Genomic DNA, 18,404 nt, shown 5'->3' on the forward strand with positions numbered 1-18,404 from the left:
GAGCAGGATTGTGCAACTATTTAGCAAACCTTTTTTTAATGTGGTAAACTACTAATATTCTTGACCAGTTTGTACAGGTTTCAAGCCATTAAATCTTTAAAAAGGCTTAAAATATTTAAAGTCCACTTTGTAATGTCAGTCTATTGGCTACCAAGCTTTACAGTTGTAGTTGGTGTAACAGTAGGTGTAACAGCACATGCAGGTTCTCAGCTGTATAGCTGTATATGTTCAATAAGTAGACATAAAATATGCACTCAGTCCCGTGTTAACTTACATAAATGAATACTAAAGCAAATACTGTATGTATGTCATGTCATGCATCACACTCTAAGATTAATTCTGATTGGATATTTTCTATAAAAAAAAAGTCCCTCAATTACATTCTCGTCTTGTCGTTTTTATATATAATTTTATTATAGTTTTCGTCATCACTTAATTTTTATCTCGCTTTCGTCTTGTTTTGGTCAGTAGAAACTTGTTAGTCACGAAAATTATGATGAAAATTTTTCATCAACGAAATTAATACTGTTTAAAGAAGTTAGAAGGATGGACTTCAGATAAAAATTTATTTCAGTTTTATAGATTTAGGGGCAGATTTACTTTACCATTATTAGTAGGTAAAAACTATGAAGGCTATGTTCAAACAACACAATTTAGTCATAAAAGGGTATGACGAGAGTCTAGTCTTATTGCATGTGCATTTGTAGGAGTTTGACTCAGCTTTTACATTTAATAAAATTTTAATAAAATTAAAAAACTGTTTATAGTATGTTGTTATAATTATTGTTTATCTTTCTGTATTTCTAAAATATTAAATCTTAAATTCTGATTATCCAATTCAATTTAATTTATCTTTATTCCTATGCTTTTTGCAATGAAGATTGTGTCAAAGCAGCTTAACATATATTTTAAGCAGTTCTAATCAATTAAATTAGTCCATTAAGTCTATGAAACTCGTTCTGTGTACTTAATATTGACCGGTTATTTATGCAGACATTACACTATAATGTTGTGATGTTATTTTAAGCATGTGGTTTAGTTCATTGATTGCCAAAACAACTGTAAAACTAAGCTCTCTGAAGCAAACACGACAATAATTTATCATTTTAAATTAAAACCCAAAGAGACTGGAAGGTCATGGTTAGAGCTTGATTTAACACAGTTAATAAAAAGGCATAACATCTACACTGCATTTAAAAAGCTGTGATTTAAAAAAGAAAAACATTACTTTTAAACAAAGAAAATAAAATTAATAAATACAATTTAAATACACACATACAAATAAAAAATAAAGGTATAAAAATAATAATATAAACAAATAAATACAAACAAATAAAAATAAGTAGTAACAAATAAAAAATGCATACAAATATTTAAAGATCAATACAAATAAAACAAAATATAAAAATAAATAATATTAATAAAAAATATACAAACAAATAAAAATACAAAAAAAAGAATCACATTATTATCTCATTAAAATCCTCTCATTTAAGATGTACACTCTTAAAAATAGTTCCAGTGGGTTCATTTGAACTTAATATCCATCCAATCTTTCCATTTCACAAAAGTGTCTTTGAAGTGTTCATAAAAAATTATATTTGATTTAATGAATCTACAAAAAAAATAAATAAATAAATAATAAAAAAAATTTAATTAAGCTTACAGACAATAAGATCAAAACTGGTCTAACAAGAGCACGTCATGGGAAAGTTGCTGTCACTCACTCGAGAAGACTGAGGAAGTTCATGATGTCCTGTGGATTGACTTTCGACCAATAAGCAGTGAGAGTGTCTACAGGAACACATTGAGATACAGAAGCGTTAGTGCTACACAGCTCAACTGTACCTCTTCACAGTGAAATTCTCAAGATTGACACCCAGACAACAGATCTACACACTTCTCCATTATATCTTTAGCTAGCACTTATTTATAGTTCCTGCATTAATTTTTTCATGAATGATTTTAAAGCAGTTATAAGGATGTACTTCAGATAACAATTTATTTAAATTTAATAGATTTAAAGGCAGATTTACTAACATCTTGCATCAGCATAAACCCATTATTTACCTATGAAGTCTATGTTCAAAAGATACAATACAGTTGGAAAAAGAGTATGAAGAGAGTCTGGTCTTATTGCATGTGCATTTGTAGGAGTTTCACAATCAGACGTTACATTTATAGGAGGAGAGCATTTGAATGAATCATGCATTTTGGTTCGCAGTACTCAATTTACTGGTATGTGTTAATATTTACCACCCATGTTAACCAATGTTTAAATGGAGAAATCAAAACAGCACATTTTTTTAATAAGTGGCTATTTTCTTGATAACATTTTAATCTTTATAACTTAGTAAATAGACCTCACTGTACTGAACAAAGGACCATTTAACAATTAATTTTCAGATGCAAGTTCTAAATACTCCCGCTGACCTCCCTGACACTGAAACTGCAAATTTACCCATAAGTATGTTAAACCAGTCACTGTTTATCCCAATTTCGAGTGTTTTATTACAAATAAAGTTTATTTTAGATGTCAGGCATATCAAAATACACATTTAGAAGCAAATCATATGTTTGTAAACTACACCCTGATGTCTATGGACACAGCAATAGTCATTATTTTTTATTTCAGTCTGACTGTATGCTTTATTCACGTCTGATAAACACTGTTTAGGGTACTAGATTGTTTACTGTAGTTAAACAGCCCTTTACTGCACTTTTGATTGTATTTCAGGAGAAGTTGATTAAATAAAAGGTTGCAAATCCAACAGCTCTCAAATAATATGGTCATTAGTTAAACTGTTTATACAACAAAATACATATCTGTACTGAACATGTACACATAGACAAAAAAGTGATGTCTGCGCATTAAGTTGTGACGTATGAAATTCTGTTTCTGGGTCCAAGTCTCTACTCATTTGAGAAAATATTCATTTATGACCATTCTTTAGTCATATCACATATTAAAGTAAATATTATATAAAATCATGGTGTACACACAACAGTCTCTGGACTTGCTGCCTCTCAGACACCAATATTTTAATAATTTATGAAAAAAAACCTAATAATTACTTTCAGTCCATCTGATAATAGACATGGATATGTATACTGATATTTTCAAAAGAATTACAGCCTTTGTAAATGTTTATCATTACAATAGTTGAATCTCCCTGTACTGTTTTATATAGCGATTGGACCCGGAAGCTGCCTTGTGCGACGTCACACTCAACAATCGGATAATATAACTATTTTGTGTGATGCCTGATATTGTGATTGTCATATAATTCAATTCAATTTAAGTTTATTTGTAAAGCGCTATTTACAATAATGATTGCTTCAAAGCAACTAAAAGTTGCACATTAATAATAATAATAATAATAATAATAATAATAATAATAAAAATAATACATTTTATTTATAGTGCGCTTTTCTCAGACCCAAAGCGCTAACAGGCATACAAGACAAACAGAGCAGAACAATAAAAACTGCAAAAAAAGACCACAATAAAACAAAAAAATATGAACAATTCAATACAATTAGATGATAAAATTAACAAAAATTATCAATCTAAGTTAAAAGCAACGGTAAAAAGGTGAGGCTTGAGAAGTTTCTTAAAACATCCCAGAGAAACGGCAATCCTGATGCTGATGGGTAGGCCATTCCATAACTTGGGTACGAAAGTACGAAACAGCAAGATGTTATTGCATTACAATCAAATTAAGTTAAAGTTACAATCAAACATAAGTTATTACATACAGACATAGTTAACCTGCAGTTTTATTGCATATAGGTGATGTCTATGTTTACATGTACAATACTGATATGTATTTTGTTGTATAAACAGTTTACTAATGACCACATTATTTGAGAACTGCTAGATTTACAACATGTTAATTCATCAACCTCTGCTGAAATACATAAAAAGTAAAGAAAGTGGCTGTTTAAGTAAGTAGTAACCTAAACAGTGTTTATATGATGTGGATAAAGCATTTCGTAAGATTAAATTTGAAAATAATGACTATTGCTGTGTCCATAGACATCAGGCTGTATTTTACAAACATATGTTTTGCTAGTAAATATGTGTATTTAAATGCCTGAAAGCTAAAATAAACAATTTTTCTATGAAAACACTCAAAAAATGTGATAAACTGTGACTGGTTTAACAAAGTTAATGGTAAATTTGCAGTTTTAGTGTCATTTACTAAACAAATTACCTGATTAAACCACAATTTGTGCTAAATATAGTGCTCAGAGTGATATTTGCCCCAAACCCTCATCCAAGTGTGCTTAGACAGCTGGCTAAAAAAAAAGTGACATTGATGAGTGTTTCCTTTTACCCAGAGGTAAACTCTCAGCGAGTGCACAATGCTCAGCATTATATACAAATGCTCAGCCCCTCGCTGTGCTCTCATTGAAAACAACTCAAAAATATGGTAGCTAAAACATGCTTTTGGTGGATAAGCACTCACAATTTTTAGGCAATGTTAAACATGCTTTTTTGGAGCTGAGAAATCTTTTAAAAGCATACATTTATTAAGCATGTAAATCTCAATTCCATGATTTCTACACTGTGAAACCCAAAAAGTTAAGGTAACTAAGACCATTCGAGGAAACCATTTAAGTTCAAAAACTAATCCCAATGAGTACCGTGGACTTAATCCATTTGAGTAAATGAAGCAATTTGAGCACAGTAAAACCTGACAAATGAAGAGAACTCAAACTAACTGAGTACTGTAAAACCCAATAAGTTAAGTCAACTCATACTGTATGAGGAAACCAATTTCAGCAAACCATTAGAGTTAAAAACTAAATTCAATTCAATTCAGCTTTATTTGTATAGCGCTTTTACAATGTAGATTGTGTCAAAGCAGCTTCACATAAATGGTCATAGTAACTAAATTTATATGAGTTATAATCTATGAGTACTGTAAACTTACTCCATTTAAGTTGAACTAATGAGATATTCAGTCAACACTGAGTTCAAAACTCTTTTCAAATGAGTAGAATTAATTTTTAGTAAATTTTGAGAAAAACTACACTCATTTCATTTGATAAAGTTGACTGTTGGGTTTTACAGTGTATTTAAACAGGAATTTGTCAATCTTGCTGAAACACTATATATTAAGTGTTTCAATACATACACACCTACTTTACCTCAATCATCATTCCTTAAATGAGCCGAGAAGCTAATGAGCGAGTCTGTCACCTGAACTGTGCGCTGCTGGAAAAACCCAGGAGCAAACTAAGATAAACCCTCCTTTCAAATGATATCAGTCATAAAACAGTAGGTGTGAATGATGTCTGCACTCACAGAGCTCCGATGAACTTCCAGAGAACTTCAAACTAGCTTCAGTTGAAGAAGATCAACAACTGCCACCTCACACCCATGTTTATTTGTGTAAAATGCAATCCGTCCAATTTGAGTCAAGTCAAATGTGTCTGTATCAGCATTTATTAGTATATGGAGGACTTTATGCTGTGTTTTAAAATATGGGCGACAGTTCTGGCTTAGAGAAATGATTTCAAATCAGTCCCATCTATCATATTGAATGAATTCTGACCAAGGTTATGATAGTTTTGGATTTTTCAATAGTTTTATAATATTTAGTTTTTTTTAATTTAGTATGTTTTTTTAATTCATTTTTAGAGGGAGATTTACTAGTTTTTATTAGTTTCTATGTTTTGAAATTGCTTAGTTTTAGTTTAGTTTTTATTGGTTTCAGTGTTTTCATCGTTCAGTAGTTTTTTTCTAATTTTTTTTTTTACTTTTTTTTGTTAGGTGCAAGATTCAAAATCATCAGAATAAATATTGTACAATTAAACTCAACCAAAAAATTTTTGAAACATGTATTCAGAGGACACATGACCACTGTCATCTACCACTACCATCTACCCATCCTCAGATTCAAATACAACAGCCCACAAGATAGCAGCCTTAAGTATAATGTGTGCAAGGCTGCTTCTGAGGTTAGATACACAGTAACGGGAAGTTCAGATCAAGTTTAGTTTAGTCACAGCAGGCCGCCATGTGCTGTTGTGTTTGGTTCCCTGAATCATGCATGCACAGTATTATCGGTTCACCAAAATCTCATCTCAGTCTCATCTCAGTGTACTGATCTAACAACTAAATAACTTTGAGTCAGGGAGGGGTATATCAGGCATGATCAAAAGTAAGTAGTTTGTGGAATCGTTTCAAATAATTCAGTTCGATTTGGTGAACTAGTTCAACCAGTTCACTTAGAAGATTTTATTAAAATGAACGATTCGTTCATGATCGCGATCACTAATACAGAACAAAAACCCATTATTGGGCACAAATGTAATTAATTAATATCTTTAAGTCTCTGTATTTTTTGTTTTTCACCCTGCGGCTTTCATGTCGTGGAAGCAAACAACGAAGACTGGCTGGAGGAGAATCAGCTTGATCTGGCCAATGGCATCACAGACCGAAGCGCTGTTCAGGTCTTTTAAAAAAAAACTTTTGTTTTAATTTTTATTTTAGTTAACGAAAAGGATTTAAAATTTTTGTTTTTGGATTTTCGTTCGTTTTCATTCATTCTAATAATCCTGATACTGACAAGCTATATTTTTATCCATAAAAATGCATTGTAAAAAGTTATTAAAAATTAAGTAAACCAGATGCCTTAAAAGCAAAAGGTTGATTTTACTTTTAAAAAAGTGAGTAAACTTTTTGTATTTCAAAAATTATAATTAAGTGTGTATGTGTGTGTCTCTCATTCACACACGTACACAAACATAGACACATGCACCCGCACGCACACATGCACACACACGCCACGCGCACTTGCTTGGCTCACTCGTTTGCTCGGAAGCAATATTGTTTGACCGACCACTCCTGTTAAAATTACACCAGAGTTACTGGCCGCTCCCACGCTTTATTTGGAAATTTATTCCTGTGCCGCATGAAATCTGGTCGGATCCCGTGATAATGCACAGGTGCAGCCGCGGGAATGCATACCGCTGAGAGGAAAAGAGAGGGGAGGAAAAGTCATGCCAGCAGGTGAAATGGGCCACAGTGAGTGAGAGTGAGAGTGAGAGAGAGAGAAAGAGAGACAGAGAGAGAGAGAGAGAGAGAGAGAGAGAGAGAGAGAGAAATGGTGTACTTTCATTCCCTCAATCCCAGAGAAATAGGGGCTTCTGCTGTAATTGTCAGTGAAAGACTGTCCAGAAATCACACACACGCAGTGAAATTGTGCACAGTTGGCGCCAGGAGTGTTGTAAATACCCGCACTCACCTCCCTAGCGACAGAGCACATATGAGGTAAATGACATCAGTACATAATAACCGGTTATGATTATTACTGAACCAATACCGAATTGGCCACGTCTGCATTGCTGTGCATCGAAGAAACAATTCCTTTTGACACCTATAATATATGTTGTACACTGGTGCGTTGCGCCAGCTTTTTTAAATAAACAACAATATTTAGCGATGATGTATGATTGCATTGTATGCATTTATTTATTGTATGTTTCTGTTACTCTATTAAAACTAAGATAAAGGAATCTGATGGTGGTTTGAAGTGATATGATGAATTGGAGTTGTACTGTTATTTCACACTAACAGGACATATACCGTTCTTCCACATTTGAGAAATACAAATCACAATCATTTTTGATTTTTTAAATACTGACACTGAAATATGTGATCTCTTTAGAATTGAGAAGCTTTTTTTATTTATCTTCAAGTAAAATAAAAAAATTATAATAATGTTCACAATCCAAATGAAAAAATCTTATTACTCAGAACTTGAAAATATGCACTTATACACTGTAAGAAAATGCTCGCTTTCACACTATTTCTTCATGTTGTCCCAACACAAATTAAGTTAACTTAATCCTTTGTTTACAAATTGAAGTGGATTGAACATAAAACAACTGAGTTGTGCCCAAGAAAACTCTAAACTTGTTTTGTTTCACCTCATTTTAAATGAGTAGTTTGAACAAACAGCAAACAACATTTTTTTGTTTCTGATTCTTCATTTAAAGACCTCTATTATGACCATGGTTCTTTTATTAAAAAGTGAGAAATCCCATTTATTTTAAAATAATATAATGAATTATTAAAATGTAAAATAAATTAATTAATAAAAATATTAAGTAAAATCAACTAATCACTTTAAAAGAAACCGGTTTACTCACTTTTTAAAGTTACTGCTTTTTATGGTGCACACAACACTTTTGTTATAAAAAAAGTTTTAAAGTATCATTGGTGTGTCACTTTAAAACAAAAACTAAAAAATCTGTCTCCTAGATATTTTCTCAGTATTAATATGAAAAACACAACAATCATGATTTCATCTCCAAATCTCTCATGTCTCTTTCGCATGGCACTTTAAAAAGCAATTGTCTCTCATTTTTTCCTACTAATCTCTATAAGTAGTGTTTACTGAAATATTTCTAATGCTGGGTAAAACTGCGCAACACCTACCTGTCAACAAGGAGGAAACATTGTTTTCTAGTTAATGACAGAGAAGGCTTAAAGCAACATGCTTGTGAAATACACATTATGGTCTTATTATTACTATACAGTTGCCCTAAAACTAAAACAACCGTAATATAGCCGCCGAAAGCCTCAATCGTTTGAGTTTTGTGGTTATTCATGATCTGCTGACAGTATTCTGATAATAGCTAAATAACAAGTAAAGGGTAATAAATATAAAAAAATAAAAAACAAGTAAAGCTTAATAAATCACTTGTAGGACACACTCTCTCTACTTTGTATGAACCAGAGACTTTCTTATCAACACGCTATGCTTCTGGAACTATTGTGCAATTCTTAGTGTACATCACAGAGGTGAGTGGGCTTAACAAACCAACTGTAAGTGACATTCTCTCCTGTCCGCATGCACCTGAAACTTTCTTATCAGCACTCCATATTTCTGGAAAACATTGTGCAACTCTTAGTTTTCTTCACACAGGTGAATGGGCTTGACAAACTGTCTGTACGTGACCAAAGGCAGACTTAGTAACAGACTTTGGAGACCTAAGCTATTTTAGGTACTGTATGAGGCCCTAGCATTGAAACTCAAAACATCTTCTTTCTCTATAGATTTTTTTATCTCTGTAGATTAGGTTTTATTTTGAAAATAAAATGCAGGTTAAAAGTATTTAAATAAGTAAATGTATATAAAAAGTATATAAAACATATTTAAAGTATATTTTATATATTTTAATATTTAAAGGAAGCTTTATCTTATTAATGTAAAATTAAATGCAATAAATTCACAAATAAAAAAGTTCACTAACTAACTGTGTCCAGGTAATTATCCATTTGTGTTTAATATAGATTTTAATATAAAAATAATAATAAATAACATTTTAAACCATTTAAACTCACAAATCAATCAAACTAATCTTGTCACCATTATTCATATGGAATTAATAATTGCTATTTGTGAATCGGTGGCTTTTACTTTTCACTGGGAAATGTTTTTTTTTAATTTAAACAGGCCCTCTCTTAAAGGCTGATTCAAGGCTGGTTAATACTTCAGTCAAGCCCACATGTAAGTCCGGTGCAGTCCTCGCTGTGGCTGATGCCAACGTTGATGCACACCTCTCAAAAAATGTAACTACACGTCGCAACAATGCATAGGGCAAGCTCTGTGATTGGTTGGCTTGGGTAACTGTGACGAGTGTGGGCGTTGTTGAGAGCCGCAAGCCTAATGGAGCGAGTGTTTACAAGTATCGAGTCCTGTAAAGTAGCTCCAGATGGAAACTTTTGTTTTGTGTTTACCTTATGATTAAGGTTGTTGCACATTCGCCGGTTTCTCCAATGAGTGAGTTTGAGCTACTTATACATTAAGGTAGCGTTCAGAAAAAAAAACACCCAAAAAGAAACTCCAAGTTGTTACCAGGGAATGACATTAACTGTTATGATCACCAGCCACTGTGGCTAGTAGTTTTCCAACGTTACTAGCCACTTACCATTTTCACTAGCCATAATTTTGTTGTTCGGAAAATTTGTTTGCATGAATTTGACGTTGGCATGCTTAAATTACTTGATTTAAATTATGTTTTTTGTCCACATGCCTCCTCCTCTTTTTTTTTCACATGACATTTTAGGGCTCAACATTTAGGATTTACCACTAAATTTGCACACATATTGACAAACATTCTTAAACTAAAATTCTAATTTTTAGGGACGAGGCAGCACTGACAATTAAAAAATTATTTTCAACCAGCCAAAGTGGATAGTGGGGGTGTCTGTCTAATCAGCAACAGCCTAAACCTACCCGCATTTGGTAGGCTGGCAGGTGTTAATGTCAAGCCCTGCTTGTGACCCTTATCAGTGTAATTTTAGTTCATCTTTGATGAAAGGTTTTGATCCATTCTGGCACACATGATACTCTTATCAGTGTAGTTTTACTGTAGAGCATGATGGGAAATGTAGTTTGTCTGCACAAAATCCACTATTAATCACTAAGAGTTTTAAAAAAGCATGTTCAACATAACATGTACAATAGTTTAACAACCTCAGGGTTTACAAAAGGTTCGTTAGGTGCAGTCAAAAATCAATTTCCCTATGAAAAAAGTTTTTATTTCAGAAATCTGACCATTAAGCTCGATTAGTTGTTTACTTGGTTTTGAGGAAAATTCTTGGTAGCTCCTAGTAGTTTTTCAAAGCACCAAAACCGTACTCACTTACCTAAAACAATATTGCCTACAATAATTTTCCATCAACAGTCAAACTATGGGTACACATTTTTGACTGTGTACTTGTCTATCTGTGCCTAAAAGTGTGTAGTGTGTTTTTCTTGATACATTTATAGTCTTTTACATATAATGTATTACTGTCAACATCGCAAATTGTATATTGTTTTGTTTTTTTTGGGAGTATGTTGTTGTATTTTGCACTGTCTGGAGCCAGCACCTAAGCTTTTCACTCATCACAGTACACATGCTGCTGCTGATGTGACAATAAAAGTGATTTGATTTAAGATAACCAATAACGACAGATGAGAGTTTTGGGATAGTTCACCAAAAACTGAAGATTCTGCCATCACGTAGTAGCACTCAAACCTGTTTGACTTTCTTTCGTCTGTTGAACACAAACAAAGATATTTTGAAGAAAGCTAAAAACCACTGAATTCCTCAGTATTTGTTTTTCCTAATATGGATGTCGATGGTTTTCAGCTTTCTTCGAAATAACTGTTCATGTTCAACAGACGAAAAAAAGTCAAACAGTTTCGGAATCACTTGAGGGTGAGTACAGAGTGAGTAAATGTTCATTTTTGAGTGAACCATCCTTTTAAAGCTGATCTGACGGTTAAGCTGCAAACATGAGCATATACCTGGAGGTGTTTTATGATGTTGATAATAATCTAAAGTGTGCTTACCATCTGACAAAGTTCTTACGATGTGCAGGTAACACAGCAGCAGCCCTCTGATTTCATATTGGCCCAAACGTCCAGCAGCAGGTACAGTGCTCATAGTGGAACCACGCCTGTGCAACTATACAAAAAAAATGCAAAGTGCATTAAAAAATACATGCAGTGTAAACCTTCACTTTCAAAAAGGGTAATATTAAATTGTTTTTTCCATGTAATAATTAATGCCTTAGATTAAAAAATGTGTTAATCAATGTTATTATATAATTCATAACAGATATAAAATAATTAAAAATACATAATATTACACATAGTTGTTTTTAATCCATTTAAATATTTATTAATGAAAATATGCAAAAATATATGAAAAAAATTCAATCATTAAAATTAATTTTAAATGCATTGACAAATGTGTTAATGAATGTTCTTATATAATTAATAAAGCATTTAAAAAAAATAATTGCAAACCTTTCACTTCCACACATTTTGAAAACTGGTACAAAAGTATGTTTGATTAAGGTTTTACTTTTTCAAACTTGAAGTATTAAAGTGTTAAAGTATTATAATAAAATATTATAGAAAGTTTCTATTATAAAAAAAATACAATATTACATTGAAAGTATACAGTGTCTTGTTTTCTTTAAACAGATAAAAACAACAAAAATCTATTATATTAACTTGATACTATTACCTAAATGTGATCATTATGTTCATATATAATACACTCCAAGTCAAAAGTTTATGTTAAGCTATTTTTATGCTCACTAAGGCTACATTTACTTGGTGCTCAAAAATAACTTATTATAAAACAGATATGCTGCATAATATTTTCAAAATTTCTTTGTCAGGATAATTTGAAGAGCATTTATGAACACAGAAAGTTTTTGCAAAATTATAAATGAGATTACTGATGCTTTTAATCAAGAAAAATCCATCCTTGTTATATAAACAAATAATAACCTTCTTTAACTTTAAAAAAAGAAATAACATTTCTCCAAAACATAATAATTGTTTCTTTAATAATGTTATACTGTAACATTTCTTTTGAAAGTATCTCTTTAAAAGACTGGCCATCTATAAAGAAATCATGGTTGTGTTAGTTTCACCTCATTGATGTCTGGAGTTCCCGGATCTCCATACATGGAGCCTCTGGACTCTCCTCTCCTACTGAGTCCATTCTGGGTGACAGAACCGGCTGTGAAACACACAAATGCCAAAAAAAATGAACTAACTGTGTGCATACTCTATATCACTTTTTGGTGCCAAACACTTTGATACTTACAAGGTTCCTTATCAACAATGGTGCTGCTTCTCCGACTGTCCACTGACAAATCATCACGGTACTAAAGGAGAATAGGAAACACTCAGACAAATCTCAATCAAAGAGCTTACAAGGTTAATATTTACACTAGCATACAGAATCAAAACGTAAAACTGAGAGAATGTCATGTAGAATTCTACTTTATTGATGATTTAAAGGAATGGTTCACCCAAAAATACTATCACACTATCAGACAATTTACTCACTCTCAAGCCATTCTAAGTGTATAAACCTTTCTTCTTATAGATAAGTTACAACAAATGGTGTAGGTGTAGCTGAAGCTGAAGTTAGTTTTTCTTGATGTTTCTCTTTGGGGTGAGCTGTGAAAAATGGCAAGTTTTAAGTTGTTCTGGTAATACTGTATACTAGTATTAGTTTGCTATCTTTTGTCTTTAAAAAGTGAGTTTGGAAAAACTGTGTATCCAGTAGTGTCGATTACACACACCTCTTACAGTATGTCTAACACAGAAACTTGACTCCCTAATAAATGCATGTACAACAGAAGTCAATGATAATAGTTATTGAAGATTTAATTAAGGATATTAAGGAGATGTACGGATTGATGGATGTACGAATAGATGGATGGTTAAATGTACGATTGAATGGATGTACGGATAGATGGACAAAATAATGAATGTACAAATGAATGGATGGATGAACTGATCGATGGATGGATTGAGAGACAGACAGATGGTTGGATGTAAAAATGGATGGATGGACGGATGGATGTTTGGTTGGACGTATGGATGACTGGATGTATACAGTACAAAGGAATGGATGGATGCAAGTATGATTGAATGGATATATGAATGGATGGATGGGTGTACAATGAATAGATGTAGAGATGGATGGATGTATGAATGAATGGACTGACGGATGAATGGATGGACGAATAAATGAATGATAAATGTATTATTAAAGGGCACATAGGTTACGCCTCTTTTCATATTTATTATAAGTCTTTTGCGTCCCCAGAATGTGTCTGTAAAGTTTTAGCTCAAAACACCCATCAGAGTATTTATTATAGCTGTTTGAAGTGTCTGTATTATAGCTGGGAAAAGGTTGTTGCTGTTTTTTTGCACTGGGCCTTTAAGGCGAGTCATCCCCGCCCACCGATCCCATGTGCCTGTCAGCAATATGCCTCAACACGCCCTCGGCTGCCTCAGGAAGCAGAACTCACGTAACATTTGTGAGAAATACTACAGTAAGAATACACACAGCACAGACATGCAGACACACACACACACACACACACACACACACACACACACACACACACACACATAGCACAGAGAAGTAGCGCAGACACACATGCACATACATAGCGTAGACACGCAGGCAGACACACACACACATAGCACAGACAAGTAGCGCAGACACACACGCACCTACTTAGCATAGACACGCAGGCAGACAGACACACACGCACCTACATAGCATAGACACGCAGGCAGACAAACACACACACAGCATAGACAAGTAGCGCAGACACACACACACATACATAGTGCAGACACGCAGACACACACACACACACACATACATACATAGCGCAAACACACACACACACACACACACACACACACACACACACACACACACACACACACACACACACACAGTGAGAGAGACACGCGGCTGATGAAGTAAATCTGAAGTGAATGGCTGTACTTCATTACACACGTGCACACATTTTAAAACATGTTAAACTTGTAAAACTCACTCTTGATCACATCTGATGATGATTGATGATCCTAGCAAACTGAACAGACCTTTTATTCCCGGTTGCTTTGCACTCGTCCTGTCTTGTCGATATGAGTATATGCATTACTACGGACACATGTTAATGCGCGCAGCTGTCAATCAATATTGGAGGGCGGGGGGGCCGCACTCCTACATAAAGTTGTGGTCGATCTGAAAACCGCTCCAATTGGTCCACCGTTTTTATGTTGTTAAATTTGAAAAAAAAAAAAGGACTGGGTGTGTTTATTTCACCCCAATAGGACAGTATATACACTATACTTACACACATGTATGTCCAAACAGCTTGAAAAGTAGATTTTTCACCATAGGTGCCCTTTAATGATAAATGTACGCATGGATGGATGGACTGATGGACATATAAATGAATGGATGTACAGATGGATGGTTAGATGCAAGAATGAATGGATGTATGGATAAATGGATGTATGAATGGATGAAGGGTGCTATTTTTAAGCTTCAAATTGGGCACTGCCAATATAGATTATAGAAGCAGAATATTATTTGATATAATTCCGAGTGCTAATCTAAAAGAAGTAAGGGATTTTCACCTAGAATAGCTTTAGAGTTAAGTCAATTATTGAATCTCTTTTTTGGGGGGAAATGAAGCCATTCCTTTAAGATCACAACAAAACATATGAAGAAATACTTCCCCAAATCCCTCAGGTGTTTCTAATCCGTTTGGACTGACATTTAAGAATATTTTTGATCCATTAAGCAAGACTCATTTCACAAAACATTGTGAAAGACTGAGATGAAGATCCCAGATGAAGACCGAGCCGTTGGAGATCTCAGATAAGAGAGGAATGGATGTTTACCATCAGGCCGAGGCCATTCCTGCACATCTGTCTGGGGCTGTTCATCTGACTCAGGTTCTGGTAGAGCAGCTCAAACAGAGGCAGGTACAGCAGGCAGATGCGGGCCTGTTGGTTCTGGCATGAGGAAAACGAGTAAATGAAGAATTATGAAACATCGCAGAATAAAAGAATGGAAGGCATTGTAGGTCTCTCACAAATGACTAGAATGGTAGTTTTACTTCAACTGTTGAATGTTTACAATAAGTTTCATTAAGGCAAGTTTTATAAACTAATTTCTAAAAGGAACATGTGATATGATTGATCGCAGCTGGTCTCTCATCTGCCATCATCGATAAACCAACTGAATTAATCCAAACCTAAAATAAATAGCCCATTTCACCCTACTTCTCTTATCTTCCGTTTTGGAAGAATCCCCTCATCCACATCATCACCCCCTTTTTCATAATTTACCAGGGGTAGCTCTCGAGAACTACCTGATCTCGGACCCGGTTGTTGCTAGTTCGGATATGGTTGCTTGTTGTGATATGTTGTTATTTTTCCCTCATTTGTTTATGATTTTGAATTGCATTATGGGACCTTGATTGTTCTTCCAACAACTTTTAATCTTGAAAAGTAAAAAAAAAAAAAAAAAGACTTTTATTAACATATTTAACAGTTTAAAGTAATATATTGTCTGGGTTGGCATTGTATACATATATAATGTATATTACAAAAACCTTGCAATAAACTGTCAGAACATTTTCTGTTATTTTGCAGACTTATTTCTCTATATGTTATTTCTAAAACAATATACAGTATTATTTCAAACTGCTAATAGTCAATAAAAGTCACTTTGTTAAACTGTAGAGTTGAATAATCAACATCAAAATTCAACAGAGTAGAGATCAACATCCCATAATGCAATTCACAATCGTAAATAAAAGGAAAATACTTGTAAATCATATCACTTGTGATGTTTTTACAGTGTAAAAAGAAATGTAAACAAGAGAACACTATTAACAGCATGTAACATTTATGAACGTTTAACCGCTAAAAGCTTAAAATACACAAATAAACAAATTCAAAATATAAATAATTACTAAAATAGCATGAATAATTATCAGTATAGCATTATACTGTGCATTATACAGTATACAAACTTTGCAGTTGAACAAAATTTCTAGGAAATATTTCTAGAAGGGTGCTTTCCAAGTTTGAAAAAAAAAAAAAAAATCATTCTTGTCATTTTTGTGACGCTGTTCCTACAGAACTAATGGAAGTTTTCAATTTAAAAATCAGCAAAAAGCTAACAATATTAGCACAATGTCTATTGTCATATTATGATTGCTCTTACAGAGATTGTGACAACAAAAAAAGTGAAGAGTTCTGACAGCCTTACTATGACTCACTCGCGACACGTAAAAAACAAAATAAACATGTTGTTCTGAGCAAACAGATCATAGTGGCTTCTCGAGAAATGCGATTGCAGAGTGAGCTTGGGAGCTTTGTATCTGTGGCAATGATCTGGACGCACCGAGTCTGGCATTTGCATAACAGACAGATGTCTGACAGTTAGTTGCTGTGGCATCAATGAAATGGACATAACTCAAGGATTTCTTTGCATTGTTGCTGGCCACCTTTGTTGGTAAGAGATAAAATGCAAATGTCACAAATTTCAATAACACCAACATGCTTTATAAACTCCAGATATCCTGCGTGTGGTGTACAGATTAGCTTAAACAAATTTGTGGTGCTTGGTTTTCAGTGGGGTCATATTGTGTGCTTTTTTTACAAGATGTACTGCAATATAACTCTCAGGTGTCCCAAGAATGTGGCTGTGCGGTCCTACTCAAAATATCACATGGATCATTTACTATACAACGCTGCACCACGATGGGTAGAAGCAAATGCGTGCTGTTTTTGTGTGTCTCTATAGATGCAAATGAGCTGTTGTTTCCCTCCCCTTCAGCACAATAGGGCGAAGCCTTTACAGCTTCATGCACCGGTTACTCTGCCAAAAACAAACAACACATCTGCATATGTTTAAAAGCTTTGTCAGTTTTAATGCCTGATATGAAGATTTTGGAGCACACAGACGCCAGCAGTGTTGGGTAAGTTACTTAAAAAAGTAATAGATTACAAATTACTGATCTACTACTGGAAAATTGTACTCCGATTACATTACTAATTACTTCATGTAAAAAGTAATCAGATTACTTATTACTTAACTTTAAAGTTAATTTTAAAACATATAAAACATACAAAATACACTGCAGTTCTTTCAGTAATTTAATCACAGCAGCTTGACATATTCAAATTACTTAAAGAGTTCGCCCAAAACTTAAAATTCTCTCATTATTCACTTTTTCCATTCCCGTTTGTCTTTTTCTTACACACAAAAAAACTGGATACAATCATTGACATCCACAGTATGAAAAGCACTACAGTGTTTGGGTGTTCTGTGTTTGTAATAGTCTACCTAAATGTGTATATTCCAAAATATAAAGCTGATCGGTCAGTTCTTGTCACGTGACTTGTGGTTTTCAACTGGGCACGCCTGGAAAATGTGCACGCAATATGTGCTCCTAATGCCCACACATGCAAAAGATATGACATGTGAAGGCCCCATAAGCATTTACGCTTCTCTTCACATTCAGAAGGTACAGTCACTCTGGATCCTGCCCAAAAATTCAGTTTAGCCTTAAGTTTGGGCTGAGTTGGGCCACTGTGTTTTTGGGTGCTGGTGTCCTTTTTGGTGACAAGTACTGTCGTAGAATGCGTTTTGTTCTAGTGCTGAACAAGTTGTTGGTCGAGTTTAAAGCAGTAGAAAGTTCTTTAGACTGCATTTTATAACAATATTTTTGTTTTAATGATCAAAAAAATGAAAGTAATGTTTGTATTTGCACTTGAAGAAGCAACCTAGGGCTATGTGTCTACGCGTAGGCCATGTCGTAGCATACGTGTGCGCTTGACACAGAAGTATATATCAGCCTTAAGTGTTAAACCAAGTCCTCTTTCACATCATTGTCAAAGACATGCAAGATTTGGTATAAAAGCTCAAATAAAGTTTACAATTTTAAAGATGTCTGTAAATGTGAAGAGCTGAAATTTTTTTAAAAAATAAAAATATAAATAATTTTATTTATAAATAAATAAAAAATAAAAATCGCA

General features: G+C 33.6%; 1 protein-coding gene across 5 annotated transcripts in view; it reads right to left on the reverse strand.

Annotated features, from left to right (window-relative positions):
• Positions 1–18,404, reverse strand: part of dock11 (dedicator of cytokinesis 11) — a 152,593-nt gene that overhangs the window by 50,721 nt on the left and 83,468 nt on the right. For all 5 annotated transcript variants that reach the window (XR_012382568.1, XR_012382567.1, XM_073907182.1 and 2 more), the window contains 5 exons: positions 15,255–15,368; positions 12,637–12,697; positions 12,461–12,549; positions 11,364–11,478; positions 1,728–1,794 (listed from right to left, as the gene is read on the reverse strand). Coding sequence is in view for 3 of the 5 variants with exons in the window: in XM_073907182.1 (XP_073763283.1) it covers positions 1,728–1,794; positions 11,364–11,478; positions 12,461–12,549; positions 12,637–12,697; positions 15,255–15,368 (446 nt within the window). In the remaining 2 variants the exon portion in view is untranslated. The remainder of the gene's footprint in view (positions 1–1,727; positions 1,795–11,363; positions 11,479–12,460; positions 12,550–12,636; positions 12,698–15,254; positions 15,369–18,404) is intronic.

This window comes from Danio rerio, chromosome 7 (assembly GCF_049306965.1).
Source record: "Danio rerio strain Tuebingen ecotype United States chromosome 7, GRCz12tu, whole genome shotgun sequence".
Classification (NCBI taxonomy): domain Eukaryota; kingdom Metazoa; phylum Chordata; class Actinopteri; order Cypriniformes; family Danionidae; genus Danio; species Danio rerio.